At 54.3% G+C, this 19788-nt stretch overlaps 2 protein-coding genes across 6 annotated transcripts; both read right to left on the minus strand.

The window, feature by feature from the left end:
* Positions 1 to 73: 73 nt before the first annotated feature.
* Positions 74 to 6699, minus strand: Sirt7 (sirtuin 7). 3 transcript variants are annotated; one of them, XR_003302812.2, is made up of 11 exons: positions 6586 to 6699; positions 6378 to 6515; positions 6193 to 6297; positions 3940 to 4010; positions 3784 to 3856; positions 2968 to 3066; positions 2659 to 2895; positions 2469 to 2549; positions 1931 to 2037; positions 1367 to 1452; positions 648 to 734 (listed from the first exon to the last, which is right to left on the minus strand). XR_003302812.2 is itself a non-coding variant. In XM_026410814.2 (10 exons), the coding sequence occupies exons 1-10, from the start codon at positions 6676 to 6678 to the stop codon at positions 536 to 538; spliced, it is 1203 nt and encodes a 400-aa protein (XP_026266599.2). In that variant the 5' UTR covers positions 6679 to 6699; the 3' UTR covers positions 74 to 535. The 3 variants fall into 3 exon arrangements, 2 of the variants coding, with proteins under 2 accessions (XP_026266599.2, XP_077656714.1); XM_026410814.2 differs by lacking the exon at positions 1367 to 1452 and having other exon boundaries at positions 74 to 734; XM_077800588.1 differs by lacking the exons at positions 648 to 734; positions 1367 to 1452 and adding an exon at positions 741 to 1200.
* Positions 6700 to 6809: 110 nt separating this feature from the next.
* Positions 6810 to 15534, minus strand: Mafg (MAF bZIP transcription factor G). 3 transcript variants are annotated; one of them, XM_026410754.2, is made up of 3 exons: positions 15412 to 15534; positions 11664 to 11725; positions 6810 to 11576 (listed from the first exon to the last, which is right to left on the minus strand). In XM_026410754.2, exons 2-3 carry the CDS (start codon positions 11697 to 11699, stop codon positions 11124 to 11126), a joined length of 489 nt encoding a protein of 162 aa, XP_026266539.1. In that variant the 5' UTR covers positions 11700 to 11725; positions 15412 to 15534; the 3' UTR covers positions 6810 to 11123. The 3 variants fall into 3 exon arrangements, with proteins under 3 accessions (XP_026266539.1, XP_077656827.1, XP_026266538.1); XM_077800701.1 differs by lacking the exon at positions 15412 to 15534 and adding an exon at positions 14682 to 14700; XM_026410753.2 differs by lacking the exon at positions 15412 to 15534 and adding an exon at positions 11880 to 11998.
* Positions 15535 to 19788: the final 4254 nt, after the last annotated feature.

The following is a 19788-nucleotide window of genomic DNA, read 5'->3' on the forward strand; positions in this document are numbered from 1 at the left end:
GCAACCTCTGCGCCCAGGAGCCGGCTCGCGGCCGCTCGGTACTGAGCGTAACAGCAGACATCCGGACACGAACACAGTGCAGAAATGTTTAATAAGAAAGGTCTGCTCCGAGCCAAGGCTCAGAACCGCCCCTTTGCCGCATACCCAACAGAGATCTCTATAAAGTCAGCTTTTTAGTAAGGAGTAGAAACTGGGGAGGCCCTGAGAGTAGCCTGGTGCGTGAGGTAAGGCAGCCATGGGCTCCTCTGCCGACCAGGCTGGGATGGACCCGGCTCTGTCCTCCCAGAAAGGCCTGCTGCCACCTCTTGTATAGAGAGGGGATGTCCTGGATGGTCAAGCCCATAATGGGGGCAACTGTGCAGTGCAAGGGGGCTTCCCACAAGGACAAATGGCTAAAAAACGTCAAGGTGACCTGTCACCCCCCAGTTCTTCCCACCAGACCCTTTGGGGGCAACCTGGCCTTGACTGTGACACTGGCCCCTGAACAAGAGTTCCAGCCATCTGCAAAGTGCCAATTATCTTCATCAACACCAGGTTATGTGGCTTTCTTCCTTTTTGCACGTTTGGCACAGCCCCTGCCAAACCAGCCCCCTAGGATGGGGCCTGAGGTAAGTGGGGCACCCCGGTCCCCAGGGGGGGCCTCCTCTCTGCTTCGGCACAACGACTTCCGACTGTGGCTGCCTTCTTCACCAGATCGAAGGGGAGTCGCCAGGGAGAAGATTGGGTCCTGCCACCTACCAAGAAAGGAAGGCTGCATCAGGCAGGTCTGCACCCTCTCAGTGCAACCCACCCCAGCACAGGGAAGCTGCCTGAGGTCACCTGCCTTCCCTCCCCATCCCTTGCCTTTTAACCATGGCTGGGCTTTGGTTGGTGGTAGCTGCATCCTCACCAAGCTACAGAAGAGCTGCAGGAGAGGAAATCTCCTTGGGTGGCAACTCAAAGGCCAGCACCCACCCCAGCTGGCCTCCTCCGAACTCAAGTGTCTCATCCACAATTAGTGGGCTGTGCTCACACAGGGTAGGATGGCAGTAGCCCTGGGGGGGGGGGGGTTGTGTCTCCAGGGATGGTCACTAGCAACGCTGGGCCCCACCTTTCTTTTGTTCAGCCAGGGGCAGGTGGACCAGACCCTCTTCCCCTTCCCAGACTGCACAACGGGGATGAGAAGGATGGCCAGCTGACTGGGGAGGAGCGGCCCACAGACTACATCGTGAAGAAATCATGTGTCTGACTGAGATGTAGAACCACATGTTATAAACGTAAGGTACATATAAGCACTGATAAAGAAAATGAGCTAAGTTAATGTAAAAAAAAAAAAAATACAGGACACAATAGGCCCACGTCACAGAACACCACAAACATAACATACAAGAATTGCCAGGCCCAGAGGTGAAGGGATCCTTAATTTCTTGAACCCTTTGATTAAAAGAAGTTACTGATTTCCCCTATAAGACCCTGAAAATTCACAGAGAAAGAAAGTGTAAACTTTTTACTCAACACATACACCAAATCTAAATTATCACAAATTCCGCATTAAGGCACAGGTTAAGCTTCCCCCAAATATACCAACTCCCAAAACCAAGGACAATGAGATTCCGTTTGACTGGAGTAGCCAAGTCCTCATCCCCTCCAGGTCCCTTTCCATTCAGGTTTGTCTGAGAGGTCAACAAGGAAAGGTCAAGTAGAACGAATTGGCTGATGCCCTCTCCCTGCAAGGGATACTGGGACCACACCAGCCAGAGAGAAGTGTACACGTGAAGTCTTGCCACCTTGGCAAACCAAGGCCAGTCGCTGTGGAGGACACCTGCTTCAGACCACCTCATACAGTGCTCACAACACCTCAGAGCTTCCTCCACGCTCAGCTCACAGGAGCAGACAGACACGGCCCACCAAGGAGGGGAGGAGACAGGGCTGACCCAGCTTGCCCACTCACCTGTTGTAGAGGGGGATCTCTAGGCCCAGCTCGTCCATGAGGAGCTGCATGACATCATCACATTTCCCATGAAGCTTCAAGGCAGCCCAGTCATCCTTCGGGGTCCACTGAAGACAGGAAAAGCAAGTGAGGCAGGGTGCAGTGGCACACTCCTATAATCCCATCAACTTGGGAGGTGGAGGCAGAGGGATCACAAATTTGAGGCCACTCTGGGCAACCTTAGCAAGACCCTCAACAATTTACGGAGGCCTTGCCTCAAGATATAAAATAAAAAGGGGTGGGGATGTAGCTCAGTGATAAAGTGCCCCTGGATTCAATCCCCAGTACTAAACACAACAAAACAAAACCAATCAAGAAGTCCCTGTTACTTCCTAGCCTGTAGCCTTGAACTCCGCAGGGCCAGTCAGCACTGGGTGAGCACTCAGTCAGCACTCCCCAGGTGACCACCCGGGCTTGTACTGCACCTCCTGCGATATGGATGTGAGATGTCTTTCTGGCTTTTCAGATCAAAGAAATTAGCTCTGAGCACCCAAGTTACCTGCAGGTTCACAATGTAGAGCTTGGGCCGCCGGCTGGGGGGCTTGGTCATGCACCAGAGGTGGGGATACTTCTTTAGAACCTTTGAGAATAGCACACACATGTGAAGAGCCAGGCTGGAGAAAGAGTCCAGTGCACATAAGGCAGGTAGGCTCATTGCCAATTGGGTTTACTACGTTGTTGTCACATACCTTCAAGCTGGACCCTAAACACAAGATCGTGTCTGCTTTGCTTGCAGCCTCTGTTGCGGCCTCCCAGTTCAGAGGCTGCCCCAAAGTTCCCCTCTCTCCAAAGTGCACAATGGTATCCCGGAGCTGAGCCCCACACTTGTGGCAGGTCCGGCCTGTCTGGTGTCGGTGGAGAGCAGTGCGTTCTGTCACATCAAATACACGCACATACTCCCTGTTGGGGATGCAGGAGGTGCAGACCTGAGGACAAAAGGGCACAGTGAGTGGGACCTGCCTGCCACCCAGGCCCTGTGTCCCCGCAGGACTGCTCACTTCAATGTACATGTTCCCGTGGAGCTCTGAGATGGCGGTGCGTGGCAGCCCACTTCGCAGATGGAGCCCGTCACAATTTTGAGACACCACGTGCTGTACCTGGAAGGCAGGACATGGTGGCAGTCAGCATGGAAATGGAGGAAACATCCTACAACGGTGAAACTCTTCTTAGCCCAGCCTGGCCAAGAGCTCCCAAGACCAGGTACAACTATGACCCTACAGAAAGCCTCGGAAGGTAAAGTATGGGGCAGATGCATACCACCAGGACCTGGTAGGGCCCCATCACTGGGAGGAACCGTGTTCTCCTGCTACCAGCTCTGACACACCCAGAGCAGCTGGGAAGGCAAGCATCTGTGTTGTCCCTATGAGGCTGGGAAGTGACTTAAGGCTCTGGGTGCAGGTATGACCACTCTGCTCCAGACAGATGCCCTCTTGGATCATCTATTTCAGGTCCCTGAGGTCACAGAAAGATATCCCCCTTTTCCACTAGGTTGAAGGTGCTCATCAGAGGGTCTGAAGACATTTCTGACAAGCTAACATGTGGCTAAGGAGGCTTCCAAGGCGCCTGGAGCAATGCAAAAGAATCTGGAGACACTCTAAGCTGGCCCTGGAGAGAACAGTACAGGGCAGGGGATACCCTTTCTTCTGGAAGAGGAAACTCCACAGGATCAAATAGGAGTCTGACCTGCTGGGGCTGTTCATCATCATAGGGTCAATTGGCAGAGGTGGGATGCAGCTGCCCACTTGGGTACTAAGGTTACGGCTCTGGGTCCCAGGCCTGGCCCTGGGTGTGTATGCCAGTCAGTGTGCTCTTACCAGCTTTTGTTCATGTAAACAAGCAATACTCATGTGGGTGAGCGTAGGTTCTGCTTCACTCAGGTCGGTAGCACTGTTGGGCAGAAGGAAAAGCGGAGATAAGGGAGCTGCAGGCCAGGCCATTAGGCCCTTGCTCAACCATGGGGGAAGGCTCACCTCACATTTCTCCCTTTCTGAAGCAGTGTCCACACTCCATTAGGGCCCCGGTAATCTGGGATAGAGGCTGCCTGCACATTCAGAAAAAAGCCCAAGGAAAAGTCATCACTGTGTGTATCTGCAGAATTCTCCAAATGGGACATGCCACATTGCAGGCTGACCCACAGACTGGCCTCTGTTACTTCCACAACTATCTGCCCGATGCCAGGTAAAGTGTGTCCCAATGCAGCTCCTTCCCTCCATCTGTATTTCCTCTTCCTGCCAAGCCCAGCTCATCCATCCAGGCTCCATGGAGATTTGTCCTTCTGTGGGAGGTTCTCCAGCTGAGTGCAAGGCTTAGATCTGTGGCCATGTCTATTCACCACACTGAGTAGAAAACTGATCAGGTTCATCTGTGTTTTCAGAGCCTGCTAAAGAAATACTTAGCAATGGCAAGCCACTGGGTGGGAGCACTCCTCTGTCCAAATTATTTTATCCCGACACTGAATAATTACTACTGTACCTCAACACACAGAGGTCAACCTCTCCAGATGAGATAAACATCCAATTTTCCAAATTTCATTTATTTTCTTTTTAAAGCACCAGGGACTGAACCCAGGTATGCTCCACTACTGAGGTACACCCCAGCCCTTTTAATTTTTTGAGACAGGTTCTCACTTAGTTGCCAGCTGGCCTCAAACTTGTGATCCTCCTGCCTCAGCCTCCCAAGCCTCTGGGATTACAGGCATGTACCACCACACACTGCTTAATTTTCCAAACTTTTGGTCCAGTGAAATAAACGAATCCTAAAAAGAAAGCAGAAAGCAAACAGGATCCAAGTATCTTGTGCTCCTCTCTGGGGAAGCCCTGTCTCCTCACTGTTGTTTAATCTCAAGACAAACGCCCACTCTGTCACATTTCAAAAGGAGAACAGAGCTGGGAATGGTGGCACACACCTGTAATCCCAGCAGCTAGAAAGAGGCTTGTAATACTTGAGTATTCCAAGTTTGAGGCCAGCCTCAGCAACTTAGCAAGGCCCGTCTCAGAATAAAAAAATAGAAACAGTTGGGGATTTGGGTCAGTGGCTAAGCACCCCTGGATTCAATCCCTTGTATAAAAACAAAACAACAACAACAAAAAAAAAAATCAGTAGTATATTCAATGTTATTCAAACAATAACAGACAAAATTAGCTGCATGTGGCTTTTAGTTGTCATTAGATTTTATAAAAGGTGACAACACTGTCCCTCAATAATCCCTACTGGATTTTTAGACATGGCTGTGAAGGAGGGGCCCCAGATGCTTGGGCTCTAGGTATTTACAAGTTAAGGCAGCAAACTCACCTTGCACATTCTTGCTATTGAACCTCTGCTGTTTTATGTTTGGAGTGCCTCATGCCCGCTTCACCTGTAAATCTTCCTCCTTTCATGGCCCCAATTCAATACCTCCTGCAGCAAGCCCATCAGGATGGATGCCCCAGTTTTGAGTATTGAGGGTGTGTCTGGATTTCTGGGATAGCAACCCCAGTCAGCATTCTGTTTATTTGTCTACATGGCTGATTACTGTCACCTAACTTCCTCAGAGTAGAAATCACTTGTGTCCACTTCTGCTGGGCTTACACATACCTAACACTTCACACTCCTTGATCAGACTGCGTTTAAATGATCTGTGAGTCACACTTTCAAAGCTAGCTCTGTTCCACAGTCCAGGATAGCTCATCAAACTTCTCAAAACCCAGTACATTTCTTTGCCCATATATTCTGATTATTACCGGGTTGCTTTCTATTTTTCTTCCTTACAAGGTGGGGAAAGCACAATGAGCAGAATATCAGGACACTGAATGGATAACCTGGGTCCATCCATTAACTCCGTTAACTTCAAGAGGGGGTGCCAGAAGGAAGTTGGCTTCTACACCTATTTCCGTCTGTTTATTTTTAGTGTTTGTAAGAGATCAAGCGTTTTTTGTTTTTATTTTTTTTAACCTTATTTTATTTATATGCGGCGCTGAGGATCGAACCCAGGACCTCACATATGCTAGGCGAGTGCTCAACCACTGAGCCACAACCCCAGCCCAGATGAAGCGTTTTTAAGTCTGCCTTACTTAACTTTTATATCAAGTCGTTTCGTGAATGGCGAAATGAGGAGACCTTACAGCTGCTTTAAAGGTGGAATTTGTCTTTGCGACTGGGTGGTGACCTAACTCTACACTGCACTGTTCCGGGTCAGTCGCCCAGACGGGGGCGCCCACACCCGCCCGGCCCGCCGCGGTCCCTACCGTGCTGATGCCCGCGCCGGTGTAGACCACCAAGTATTTGGCATTCCGGACGGCGCCGGCCAACTCCTGGACCTTCCTCCGCAGCTCCTCTGGGTCATCGCACACCTGCCGGGAGCCGGGACTGGTCACACCGCCCGCCGCCTCCACCGCCGCCCGCCGCCCGCCGCCCGCCACGCTGGACTCGCCTCCTCCTGCCGCCGCTTGAGACCCTCGCGCCGCCGACTCCGGCCCTGCAGCTCGGTGACAAGGTCCTCGCTCTCGGCCAGCAGCCGGCCCTCCTCGACGCTGCGCTCGGTCGCCGCCTTCCTCAGGATGCGCGACACCTGCGGGCGGGCGGGCAGGCGGTGAGCGGCGGCGCGGGCGGGCACGGGCGCGGGCGCGGCGGCAGCCTACCTGGCGGAGTCGCTCCCGCTGCTGCTCCTCCCGCAGCCTCCGGACCCGCTCCGCCGCCTTGCGTTCCGAGCGGCTGAGACCGCCGGCAGCCATCGCTCCGGGACCGCGCTTCCGGCTTCCGCTTCCGCCTCGCCCAGCAGCCGGGCGGGCGCATGCGCGCGCCGGGCCCGCCCCCGCCCCTTCCGGCCCCAGCGCGTCGCCCCAAAGAAGCACCTGCAGGTCTCTTTAAAAGGCGTTTATTGATCATATACAAAATAAAGAAAACCTTATATATCACAAACATACACTATGTACAGCAATAAATACCCGGGGCCAGGCCCAGCGCCGCCCCTCCTGGACAATAACTTAGCAATAAATACTGCGCAGGGCGCGGGTGGGCACCAAGACCGCTGTCCCGCCGAGGCCAGGTCCCTGACCGCCCTACACGGTGTGGGCCCCTGGGCCTCTCCTTGCAGCCAGAACCCCGGCCCTCACTCCAGCGGATCTCAGGGTACCCCCTCCAACATCCCCTGGCTTCAGCCCTCTGCAGGGCAGACGGGGGCTGATCAACTCTGCTTGGACACACCTCTCAGTGCCAGGAGACCAACAGAGCTGGACACAGGGTAGCCCTTGTCCTGTTGCCCTAAGTTGCCAGGAGAAGGCTTTCTGCACCCACTCCCGTTTGGTTAAAGGCTTCAGGGACTAGCGGATGGAGGGATGGAAGGAAGGGCAAGGCTGGGACATGAGGCTGCTAGAGAGGCAGAAAACCCAACTGCTGTCACCAAGTACAGCTCACAGGGACACACTCTTACATTCCACCTCAGACTCAAGCGACACTTAGTATCAATGCTGCTGCTCAAGGGGTGAGGTGGAAATGTATGCAGGTGGCCCAGCAGGTACAGAACATGACCAAGATGCACAAGCCAGAGCAGAATAGGCCATGAAAAGCTTGGCCCTGCCTCTGGGTGACACTGATTATGTACTCTGCTCTCTACAACTGCTCCAAAACCAGACAGCCAACCGGAAGGTAAAAACATGCCAAAAAGAATTATTCAGTGGCTTCTGGAGAAAAAAATCGTTAACGTGTTGGTTCCTTTCACCAAACCACAGCCTAAAAATGTAAGTCACAAGATCCCAAAGCGGAAATGGTGCAGCAGGCTGTGGCTCAGGTTTGCCAGCTGTGGATGGGAGCACTGGCCAACTGGCTATTCCAGGTAGGGGGCAGTAGGGATATGGCCGGACCACCATCCCAAAGCAGGCTGCAGCTGATCAGAGATGTCAGCCCAGGCACTGCACAAAGAGGCTGCTGCTGACAGAGGTGTGCATACAGACCTGAAGTGTGGACGGAGAGTAGCCTGCAGGAAGGCCTGTGGAGCAGAAAGCCTAGTACACAACACAGAGCAGTCATGGAGCGCCTCTACTGAGGGAAGCACCACCCTGGAGCAGCAGCCAGGGACCACAGGGAGAGCTCTCTGGGGCCACTGATTTTGGCAAGAGCTGACCTGTTCACTTTTTCCCCCTCCCCTCTGAAATCTGAGCATCCACATTAGGATAAAGGAGGAAGGGGGCAAAGTCAAGATAGGAGGGAAGACACACATTATGGTTTACTAGGCGGACAAGTCTGGAAGACCTGGCCTCAGCCAAAACCCTCAATTCACTGTGTCAGAAAAGCTGAGTTAAAAAAGAACACAATACCCTCACAGCAAGAAAACATAATCAACAAGGATCAGAAAGACAGCCAATAGTCACATGTGGACACAGGATTTACTGTCAAGAAATCAAGGTGAAGGGAAAGGGGTGGTGCGGCCCTGGTTTGATGGACCCAAGGAACAGTTGCTCCAGCTTCACCAACCCCAGAGCTACTTCTGTACACCAAACCAAGACAGCAACTTCTGCTCAGCACTGGCCCAACCTCTTCCTCACCGCACCCACCACATGCTCTCTAGCTCTACACCTGGAGAGCATTGTTCATCACCTGGCGGTGATGACCCCACCCACCCCAGCCAGGACCAGACGACATACAGGGCCTGCCCCTACCCCCCTGTTAGGGACAAACTTGATCCATTCCAACTATGCTGCTGTAGCCAACAGCAGCAGCTTGCTTCTGCCTCCCATTTAGACAGCCAGACTGAAGGAAGGCATGAAGTCATCAGGTGACTCAGTCAAGTCAGAATTCCCATTTTGTAGCAGCCACAGGTACCAACAGGTCTGTCTGAGCACCCTAAACTAAAGAAGCCCCTCAAGACTGGAGCTGGCAGATGCCCAGCTCCCACCCCACAGCACACCAGATCGAATTCGGGGTGAAAATCCTGTTGTCCATGAATCGGAAGTCTTTCCTCTCACCAGCCCACATTCCTGTGCTTTTCAGGAATCCAGGGCCCCCCTAAGAGGACACCAGCAACCCTGTTTAGAGGCCAAAGCCACATGCCCAGAGATGGGGCTATACCTCTTTTGGGGGCAGAGGGACATAGGCACCAGTTCTGGTCACATCCCATGAGGAGCTTCCTGAACCAAGCCCAGAAGTTTGGCAGCCTCTGCCAGGTAGCTGGAACAGGGAAGTGGGCTGGGACCCCACAGAGAAGCACCTCCAAGTTGAGCAGCGATCCCTGGAAGACACAGATTCCCAAAGAGAGGAGGAAGAAGGGCCTGGAGCCAAGAGCTGCCAGCAGAGACTAGCAGGGAAGGGACAGAGCCAGCTTTGGAGTCCAAGCCCTTGTCTGGAATTGGTGGAAGTTGCCTAGGCCCTCACAGTGAAGCAGAGAATGGGCTCCCCAGGTGGGGCCCTGTCCATTCTGCGCAGGAAGCAACACACCACAGCATGGAAACAGCTAAGGGGTAAGTGAGCAGTAGGATTTGCAACCCATTAGGGTGGGTTCCTTGAGTGTCCCACCCCATCTGTGGCCTACAGGAATAAAGCCAAAGCCAGGAGGAAGACAGCCAGGAACAGCTTAGCCATGGCCCTGTGGGAACCCACAGTGACTCCTTGGTCCCTGCAATACCACCACCCAGGTAGGGCCAGGGGTGGTGACTGTGGAAGCAGCACTGAGGCTCTGGATGCCCCCTCAATTTCACCTACACAGCCAGTGGGTCAGCCCAAGCCACAGACCCACCAATGAAGCCAAGGCTCAGCACAGGTGGGAGTGGCAGAGACCCCTGGCAGACTACCTGGGCAAGGGGCAGGCTCTGAAAGCAGAAAAGGCTGGGCTGGCAGGCAGACGCCCTCACTCCAGTAGAGGAGGCGCCATCAGGGACCCCGGCTTGGCTGAGGTCCAACAAGCCAGCAGAAGCAAAAACACAACCAAACCCAAAAAACAAACACGGGAAAATACACAAGAAGGGACGGCCACAGGTCAAAGGTCACCAGAAGCACCAGCACTTTACGGGCTGCACAAAACCTCACCAGGCACGGACAACACCACGGCACCGGCAAGAGACGGAAGCAGGAAGGGCAAAGGAGTAGTAAGTCACTTTCGGTACAATTGCAAAAGAGATATCAAAGAGGACGGCCTCTGGTCGGCGCGCGGCTTGGCTTTTTTTTTTTTTTTTAAACTAAGTTTTATAAATAATGTCTGATAACTCTGTGTATATAAAAACTAAATTCCAACAGCCACAAAGAGTTGTCCGTAAGTTTACAAGAAGGGATTTTTTTGTTTTTGTTTTTTGGGTTTTTTTTTTTTTAAACTAGCAAAGTTACTATTATACTTTCTTCCCTTTTCCATTTATATGGTCAAATGTTCTTTTTACTTGCTTTTTTTTAAAAGACAATTTTATAAATACTCTGCAGCTCTTTTTTTTCTCTTTAGCTCTTAAACATATAATTTAATAACTTCGTAAAAGGAACTTCTCTTTTAAATAAAGGGCTATATAACCACACAAATAGGTCATGTAAACAGTGACACGGGACCCATTGCAGGACACACTGACATACCTTCCACGCACACTCACGGCCAGTGATTTGGTCTTGTTCAGTGCACCGTGTCAGGTTTGAGCGCCAGAGCCCCTGCCCCAGCACCCACAGTGCCCAGGCAGGTGACCTACCTGTCCAGGGCCCTCAAGGACACCCCACTCTTCAGAGCAGAGCCCCTCTCTTCCTTCTGGGCTGAGCTGAGCTGCCTGCCAGGTCTGAAGAGAGAGAACCCCTCCAGTCCCATTTGAGCCCGGCAGCCTGTGGGCTGTGGGCTGTGGGCACCCAGGAGGGGAGGGCAGACCCTGAGGCCCAGTTTGCTCACTGGCTTTCCCATTCTCTTGTCCATTCCCATAGTGCCCACTCTAGACTCCTAGCCTGCATGGCCTAGGTACTGAGAGGGTTAGGAGCAACCCAACATCACCACCGAACTGACCAATCCCAGCGTACAAACACACGCACTGACGACAAGATGAGATCAAAGGGGCTCAGCCCAGTGCCCCTGGGGAACAGGTTGTGCTTTTCAGGGAAGGGAAAGGAAGGGAGAAGGGGAAGAGGAAGGAGAGGGAAAAGGAGGAAGAAGTGGGACAGGGCTGCTGACTTCGCCATGCGCCTAGTGGCCCCTCGAAGACCTGCCCGGCAATCCCACATGTCCCTATGACCGGGCGTCCGTCTTGGACTTTACTATTGTGATGACACTGGTGGCGGCCACCTTGCCAGGGACCAGGGGCCCCAGGCCGGCGGCAAGGGGGCCCCGAGCTGGGGCCACAGGGCTGCGAGCCACGGTCCTGGCGAAGTTCTGCAGGGCCTCATACTTGGAGCGCAGGGCGTCGAGCTCCAGCTTCATGCTGGCATTCTCAGAGGCCAGCTTCTCTACCTCCTGCTGCAGCTCAGCTTTCTGCTTCTCCAGCTCCTCCTTCTGTGTTACCCGCTTCACACGGCAGCTGGCCGCATAGCCCCGGTTCTTGAGTGTGCGACGGCGCTGCTTCAGCTGAATGATCTCCTCCTTGGACAGGCCCCGCAGGTGCTGGTTCAGCTCACGAACCGACATGGTCACCAGCTCCTCATCCGTCAGGCTGGTGCCATTCTCACCTGGCTCCCGCTTCACCTACAGTAGCAGAGCGCAGGGTGGCAGCTGAGCAGGGCGCTCGCTCCACGCTGCCCAACCACAGCCTCCCCTGTTCTGCCCACTCACCTTCAAGGCCTTGCTTCCTTTATTAGGGGTCGTCATAACCCGGGGCACAGTGAGCAGCCACTCTGCAAGACACAGGGCAGGGGTCAGGACCCTGCAGACCACGCCATCCCTGCCCTGCCCTCCCCAGTTCACACAAGTTTCACCTACACATCCTTCCAGGGAGCCTGCCACCCAGCCCCCAGAGCCCTGCCCCTAATATGCCCATTCCCCTGGTACCTTTGGGCTTTGCCTCTCCTGAGTTGGGCTGCTCCTGACCACCCTGCCCCTAGAGAACCAGGTCAGGGAGATCTGATGGGGGAAGGGGAACTGAAGGCTATGAGGGAGCCAGGGGCAAGACAAAGGGGCAGGGGGAGAGATTAGAAGGAATAATCTGCGGGAGGGGCAAGCCTAGAAGGAAGCGGAGCTTTAAAAATAACCCCAGTGCTGCCCCAGAGCTCACTGTGCCTGGCGAGTCATGCTGACTCAGCATACCCCTCCCTCCAAGCCCAGCCTGCTCTTGAGGCCAGCCAACAGCCAGCGCCCCAGGAGACCTGCTGCTGGTGCCAAAAGCAGGTGAGGGCCAGCCAGCGACTGTGCTGTGTATCCTAGGGTCCCACCTCCTACTGCTGTCTCCTCTAAGTCCTCAGGTTCCTGCTCCCTCCAGGGCTCAGGGGGTTGTCCCTTGGGGATTCAGGCCTCAATCTCCCAAAGATGTCTGAGGTCAGGGGTGGGCCTCCCAGCTATGCTGTGTTTTCAGGGCTGGTCAGAGATTCCCACCACTTTCCAGTTAGCAGGCTATCCAGCTAGGAAGAGACTCCAGACCCCACCAGTCCTCCCTGTCCACCTCCTTTAATGATGGAGTAACCATCCTGTGGCTTTAAGTTGCAGCATCCTATGCCCTGCCTCACCCCCACCAGGGTGTTTCACAAAGTTCCCCAGTTACCCGCACTGGGGGCCTGCTCAGTTGGAGGAAGGCAAGAGTCAGCCTGACTGCTCTGACTCCTTGTCTGGGGTCCATGCCACAGGGCCGCGGAATGAAAGCACAAGGGTCAACTCCCATACACTCACCTGACTCTTTGGCACCCCAACCTCACTTTCTGTTTTCTGAAGCCCTGCCAGAACATTTTTGTGCACCTAGTCCAGGGAATCTCCACCCGGCTCAGCCTCCACCAGACCCTTGGGCAAAGACCACCCCAGTGTACTACCCACTCCTTTCCAGGTTAGATACAGGAGGTAACTGGAGAGCAGGGCCAAGCACTTCAGACAACTGTGGGGAAGGGGGGCTGAGGGGACTTCTCACCCTCACCCTCATCAGGGGAGATAGAGTGTGGCTGGGGAAGTAGGGGTACATGTTCCCACTAGAGACCCTACATCACTTAGCCTTGCACCCAGAGACCAGGTTGCATGCAGAATAGGCTAGAGAAGCCACACCAGGCCACCAAGAGCATCAGAGAGGCAAGAATTCTTCCAGATCAAAAGGCAGAAGATCAGAGTTACAGGTCCTCAGGGGATCTGCCTGTCCCACATGCTGGCCCCAAGCCCACTCCAGGAGCCAGGTCTGCAGAGCAGAGCCTACAGGAGCTCTCCCACCTTGAGCACAGACAGGATGCAGGGATGCTGCCCTGGCACAGGCTCTTCTCACCCCTGTCCTTCCCTACCCTGACTGCTAAGCACAATGACAATGGTGACTTCCTGAGGAGACCACATAGAAAAGTGCCGAGCGTGGCAGCTGGGAGCCAAAAAGTGCCTCCTCAACAGATTTCACCCTCTGCAGAAGGCCTGAACTCAGCACAAGTACAGCCAATCGTCTCCTAATCAAAGGTGTGTGTGTGCATGTGTGTGTGCATGTGTGCATGGTGGGGGAAGGGCAGGTCTCAGCAAGCTGGTGCTTCCAGCTGCCTGCCTGGAGAAACACTGAGCCAGAGGAGGGGGATCCCAAGGCTGGATGATCAAGGGGTGCCAAAGAGTCAGGTGAGTGTACGGGAGTTGACCCTGACGCTTTCGTTCCCTGGCCCTGTGGCACTGACCTCATCTCAGCCCTCCTTGGGGTCTTGAAGCCTGGTGAAGGGGCCCAGGCATCCTTCACCTTTCGCTTACCTATAGGCCAACCCTGCCTCATGGAGGAGGCACTGCTGGTCACACCCAAAGACTTCCAAGAGACTCTGGGCCAACCACTCAAGGCTGAGAGCCAAGAAAGGAAAAGCAAGTGGCAAGACAGCTGTCCTTGCTCCTTCGTCCTGGCCTGCAAACCCTAATTACCAAAATTCCTAGGCAGGAGTTTGGATGCTCTGGCACCTGAAACTCCAGACCCATCCTCTCCAATCACCTTTCGAAAACAATCGAAAGTTTAGTTTCCACTGAAACAAATGACTAAGAAGACTTAAACACACACACATACACACACACACACACACTCTCTGGAACTCTGAATTTTCCTGGGACAAAATAATTCTACACCAAGGATGAGCTAAAGTGTGAAAACACCTGGCCCCTACAAGCCCCAGGGTTCAGTAAGCAAGAGTCTAAGTAAGAGTACAGCATTTGGGTTGGGAGCATCCCTGAGTGCAAACCACAATGTCAGCCTAACCCAGCCAGGAACCCTGAGCAAAAGAAGCAGTACAGAAGAGTAAGTGCCTATTTTTCTGCTCCAGCCCTCCAAAGCCACACCACTCTCAGGCTGTCACCTTCTGAACCCCCAGCTACTAGGCTACACACCCATCAGGGCACAGTCTTCGCTAACTTTACACCACACTGAAACCCCACACTCACGTGGGCAAACTTTAGGGGGACTGGAACTGCATTCTTCTATACCATGCCGGTAACCCAAGGTTCCCACCTGCTGTCTAGGTCCCCCACTTCCTCTCATTCGCAATTTCCTGGTAAAACTGTCCCTGCTTCCTCTATGTCACACACCCCTTTTTCTCCCACTGCCTCCTGTCTTCTCCATCAGGGGAGGCCCAGCCTGGCCGGCCAGACCAGTCGCCGGGCCCTACCAGTCGCAGAGAATGCCTGCTTCCCAGCCGGGCAAGCTCAACCCACCTAAGCTCCTCCCATCTTCGCACTCAGAAAACTGTTTCCCAGTTTGGGGAACTGCCCCAGCCGTGGGATCAGGGCCAGCTGCCCGGGGAACTGCCTGAGAGGGATGCGCAGGCCCGGGCTTCACCTTCCACCCCGGGAGAAAACCTGCAGCGCGACACCCACGCCCTCCTCGCAGTCCGCAAAACTTGAACAGGGCCCGACCCTCGCCGCCCCGCACCTGGCCCTCCTCCGGCCGCCGCGGCCGGGCCCGGCCCCCGCCCCCGCCCCAGCCGAGCGTCAGCGGGAGCACCGAGTGACCTCATGCTGATGACTCAGCACGTCTCCGCTGGGCTCGCACGCGCGTGGCGGGCCGAAGCCGCGCAGCGGGGTCTCCCCGCCGCCGCCGCCGCCCCTGCCGACCCGCGGGGACCCAGCGCGCGGAGGCGCCACAGACACCTGATGAGTCAGCAGCTCGGCCCGGCGCGACCGCCCGCGGACCCCGCGCCCGCCCGGCCCCGCCCTTCCCTCGCGCCCCCCGCGGGGCGCCGGGGTCTGTCCGCCGCGCGCCACCCGCTCTCGGCCTCGCCGTCTCCGGGCCCACGGCACCCGGCGGCGGTGACCAGGCTCTGGGTCCTGGCCGGTGGGCAAAGCGAGGCGCGGGCCGCGACGGGGCGCGAAACACACCCGCGGCCGGGCCCCGCCGCCCCGCTCGCGCTGCCCCGCCGCCCCGGCCCCGGCCCCGCGCACTCACCACACTGCGGGCCCGGGCGGGCCGGGACGGGGCCGCGCGGGGCTGGGGCCGGCGCGAGGGGTCCGGGCCGGGGCTGGGGGTGCTGGCCGCCTGCGCGGGCCGAGCCGAGCGCACTGGGAAGGCCGGGCCGGACCGGGCTCGGGATCCGCCGCCGCCGCCGCCGCTCCTCAGACGTCACATGATGTTTGGTCACGTGGGCTCCATTCATGAAGCGGCGACGCGGCCGGCCTCAGCTTAAAGGGGAAGGCACGGCGGCGGCGAGTCGACGGGCGGGCGTGCTTCACTGCGCCTGCGCGTCCGGGAGCCGTCGCCCCTAGCAACACGCGCCGCGCTCCCGACCCCTCTGCCTGGTCGGCTCTCGCGGGACCAGGCCCGGGCGCGCGCCCGGCCGGCCACGCCCCCGCCGCGGTGCCTCGGGGGGGGGGGGGGGGGAGCCGGAGGCAGCTGGGCCCCGGGATGGAACGGTGTGGAAGGTGCGGCGCCAGTCTCAACTTGTGGGCGTAGCCCACCGGGGCCGTGCCTCCAGATGTAGGCGCGGACCCAGGCTCCAGGTCTGACGGAGAGGACCTTCGGGGTTCAAGTTCTGGCACCGTTATGCCATTGGTTACCCCACGTAGCCGCTAGGCCTCCTTGGTCCCAGATCGCGCAGCAGAGCGGAAACCCCAGCCTAAGTCCCGGGAACTGTGCAGTGTGCACCAGGCCTCGGAGAACATTCACAGTGGCCCTGATTCCCAAGACTCCACGCTACAGATGACGCCTGGGGAGGGGCTCCCAAGCGGTGTCTTGCCGCATAGTAAGTGTGCAGTTAAACAAAGAGTTGATGCGATCCAGGTGTGGCACATGCCTGTACTCCCAGCTACTCTGGAGGCTGAGGCAGGAGTTCAAAACCACCCTGGGAGGCTTCACAAGACTCCCCCTTAAAAAATAAAAGGAAAAGAGTTAATGTCGTCAGTTGCACTTTTTCTCTCCCATTTCTTTCGCGCCTGCACTTTCTGTAAGGAAACACCACTGCTCTTGAAAACTCCCAGCAGAGGAAGTCACAAAGGGCAACGTGGAAATGGGAGGTAGGCAATTGTTCCTTTCAACCTCTCAACTTTCTACTCAGTCCTCCTCTCTTATCTGGAGTAAAGCCAAGAAATATGACCCGTCCTGCCAGGTGGGCAAGAAGGTGAAACGACAGAAGAAAGAGCCACTGAATGAAGAGTGAAGGTACCACAGAGGCCAACCCAGGACCCTCTAAAGCTATCCGCCCTGCAGACCTCCAGAACTTTCCACCATCTCTGGGTAGAGCTCCGGGTGTTGTCTTATTGTTTTGTTTTATTTGGGGTACTAGGGATGAATCCAGGGAAACACAACCACTGAACCACATCCCCAGCCTTTTTTATTTTCTCATTACTTAGGGCTTTGAACTTGGCAATCCTCCTGCCTCAAGTTGCTGAGATTACAGGCACGTGCCACTGACCAGCTTGGTTGGCTCTTACCATCAGGAGCTCCCTAGAGGAGTGGGTTGGGACCTTTATCTTTGACCCCTGCACTGTGCATGGCTGGAGTCTCACAAAATATAGGGATTTAATTTGCTTGTTGTATGACTCCTAAAACCCTTGATGGGTTCTCTGTTTTCTTTTCCAATGAAATGGCATTTCATTAAGTTGCTCAAACCAGCCTTGAACTCCTGGACTCAAGACTACCTGGGATTCCAGGCACCAGGCCCCACCCAGAAAGCCCTCAACTTTTTTTTTTTTTTTTTTTTTGTACTGGAGATTGAAGCCAGAATGCTTTATCATTGAGCTACATCCCCAGCCACTTTTATTTTTTATTTTGAGACAGATTCTTGCAAAATTACTGAGGGTCTCGGGGCTAGGGATGTGGCTCAAGCGGTAGCGCGCTCGCCTGGCATGCGTGCGGCCCAGGTTCGATCCTCAGCACCACATACCAACAAAGATGTTGTGTCCGCCGAGAACTAAAAAATAAATATTAAAAATTCTCTCTCTCTCTCTCTCTCTCTCTCTCTCTCTCTCTCTCTCCTCTCTCACTCTCTCTTTAAAAAAAAAAAATTACTGAGGGTCTTTGTAAGTTGCCCAGGCTGACCTCAAATTTGCATTTCTCCTGCCTCAGCCTTCCAAGTCACTGGGATTACAGGTGTGCCCCAAGGCACCTAGCCAGGCACTCCACTTCTATTGTACAAAACCAACAATGGCCAGGCATGCATGCATGTAATCCCAGCAACTTGGAAGGCTGAAGCAAGAAGATCGCAAAAAGAAGGTGAAATGACAGAAGAAAGAGCCCCTGAATGAAGAGTGAAGGTACCACAGAGGCCAACCCAGCAACTTAGTGAGGCCTTAAACAACTTAGTGAGACCTTGTCTCAAAATATGAAACTTTAGGGACTGGGGTTGTGGCTCAGTGGTACAGCACTCACCTAGCACATGCACAGCCTTTTAGCATCACATATATTGTGTCCAACTACAAAAAAATAAATAAATAAATATTTTTTAAAATAAGAAATTTTAGGGGCTGGGGATGATGTGGTTCAGTGGTTGAGTGCCCTGAGTTCAATCCCTGATACCAAAAAAAAAAAAAAAAGAAAGAAAGAAAGAAAGGGAAAAAAAAACAAAATTTTTAAAAGGGCTAGGGATGGATTGGAGTTGTAGCTCAGTGGTAGAGCACTTGCCTAGCACATGTGAGGCACTGGTTTTGATCCTCAGCACCACATAAAAATAAATAAATAAAATAAAGGCATACTGTCCATCTACAACTAAGATGTTTGGAAAAAAAAAAAGAGGGGTTGAGTTGTGCCTCACAGGTGCAGGGCTCGTCTAGCATGTGCGAGGCCCTGGGTTCAATCCTCAGCACCACATAAAAATAAAGTAAAGGTATTGTGTCCAACTACAACTAAAATTAAAATATTGAAAAAAAAAAAAAGAGGGGATGGGGATGTGGCTCAAGCGGTAGCGCGCTCGCCTGGCATGCGTGCGGCCCGGGTTCGATCCTCAGCACCACATACAAACGAAGATGTTGTGTCCGCCGAGAACTAAGAAAAAATAAATAAATGTTAAAATTCTCTCTCTCTCTGTCCCCCTCTCTCTCTCACTCTCTCTTCAAAAAAAAAAAAAAAAAAAAAAAAAAAGAGGGGTTGGGGTTGTGGCTCAATGGTAGAGTGCTCACCTAGCATGCACTAGGCACTGGGTTCAATCCTCAGCACCACATAAATGTAAAATAAAGATATTGTGTCCACCTAAAACTTAAGAATAAGTATTTAAAAAGAAAAAAGACAGAAAAGCTAGAGATGTGGCTAGGTGGTTAAGCATCCTTGAGTTAAATCCCTGGTACCAAAAACAAAAACAAAGGATGAGGGGAATGGCTCCGTGGCGCCCCCTTGAGCCAGCACCCAGGATGAGGATGATAAAGGAAGAGATGCAAAGCCCATGGGTGCAAGCACCTTAGGGGCTGATCTTTGTGGAACCTCTGCTGGGGGCAATGCTCAGGCCTGACTCCCTGGTCAGGCTCTCTCCACACCTCCAGCACCTTGTTTCCCGCCATAGTTGAATACTACCATCTGCAAGAAACTCTCTGACAGCCTCTGGCCCCCACAGCCCCTTCTCAAGCTAGTCTGCACCCTCCATGGGCTGACCTGAGCACTCCACTGCCCCCTCCTGAGAGCAGCAGGCCCCAGCCTGATGGCCACAGGGAGGCTGAGGGTACATGGGACATGGCTGGAATCCACACCCAGACAGGGGTTATTCCTGCTCTCTCTCTCTGTGCAGGTGGACACCTTCCTTCTCTGCCTGCAGGGGTTTCAGACCTAGTTGTTCTGAAGCCTGACCTGCATAGGGACCACAGACAGGGGTTGGCCTGGTACAGGAAAGAACTGTCAGAGGTGAACAGGGCAAAGGCCCCAGCCAAACAGGCTGGTGTCAAGGGCCATTCCAGCTAGGAAACAGGAGAAGCTGGACCAAGCCGAAGGAGCTGGCTCTCCTACTGCATCCTCCAGCTATTGTGCCAAGGGCAGGGTGGCTCACTCCAAGCTGTACCCCAAGACTGGGAGGGATCAGAGCAGCCAGCATCAGGGACCGTGAGGGTTTCCCGTCCCTGGAGCCCTCTCTTCATCAGCTTGATCTGGATCTGTGAGAAGGTGTGTCCCTGCCTGGCTTTGCTGGGCTCACCCTCTTGCTGGCTCCAGATAGACATGTCCCCACAGTTTGCCCCACACCCTCTTTCAGGCTTGATCTGGCTCCAACCCAGTCCCAACCAGGAGCCTCACTGGGAAGCCTCACAAGCCTGCCTGCTGAAATCTGGCACCTTCTCTCTATATAATTTTTAATTAATTAATTTTATTGTTTGTTTGTTTGTGTGCTGGAGATTGAACCAGGGCTTCATG

The sequence above is a fragment of the Urocitellus parryii genome, chromosome 7 (assembly GCF_045843805.1).
Source record: "Urocitellus parryii isolate mUroPar1 chromosome 7, mUroPar1.hap1, whole genome shotgun sequence".
Lineage (NCBI taxonomy): Eukaryota > Metazoa > Chordata > Mammalia > Rodentia > Sciuridae > Urocitellus > Urocitellus parryii.

Excerpts from the sequence above, each read along its gene's own strand:
- Sirt7 (XM_026410814.2), bottom strand. The coding sequence starts at position 6,678 with ATGGCTGCCGGCGGTCTCAGCCGCTCGGAACGCAAGGCGGCGGAGCGG. Across the intron at positions 3,067-3,783 it reads GTTTACATGAACAAAAGCTG|GTACAGCACGTGGTGTCTCA; the intron begins GTAAGAGCACAC and ends CCTGCCTTCCAG. Across the intron at positions 2,896-2,967 it reads ACGGGAACATGTACATTGAA|GTCTGCACCTCCTGCATCCC; the intron begins GTGAGCAGTCCT and ends TTTTGTCCTCAG.
- Mafg (XM_026410754.2), bottom strand. The coding sequence starts at position 11,699 with ATGACGACCCCTAATAAAGGAAGCAAGGCCTTGAAG. Across the intron at positions 11,577-11,663 it reads AAGGAAGCAAGGCCTTGAAG|GTGAAGCGGGAGCCAGGTGA; the intron begins GTGAGTGGGCAG and ends CTGCTACTGTAG.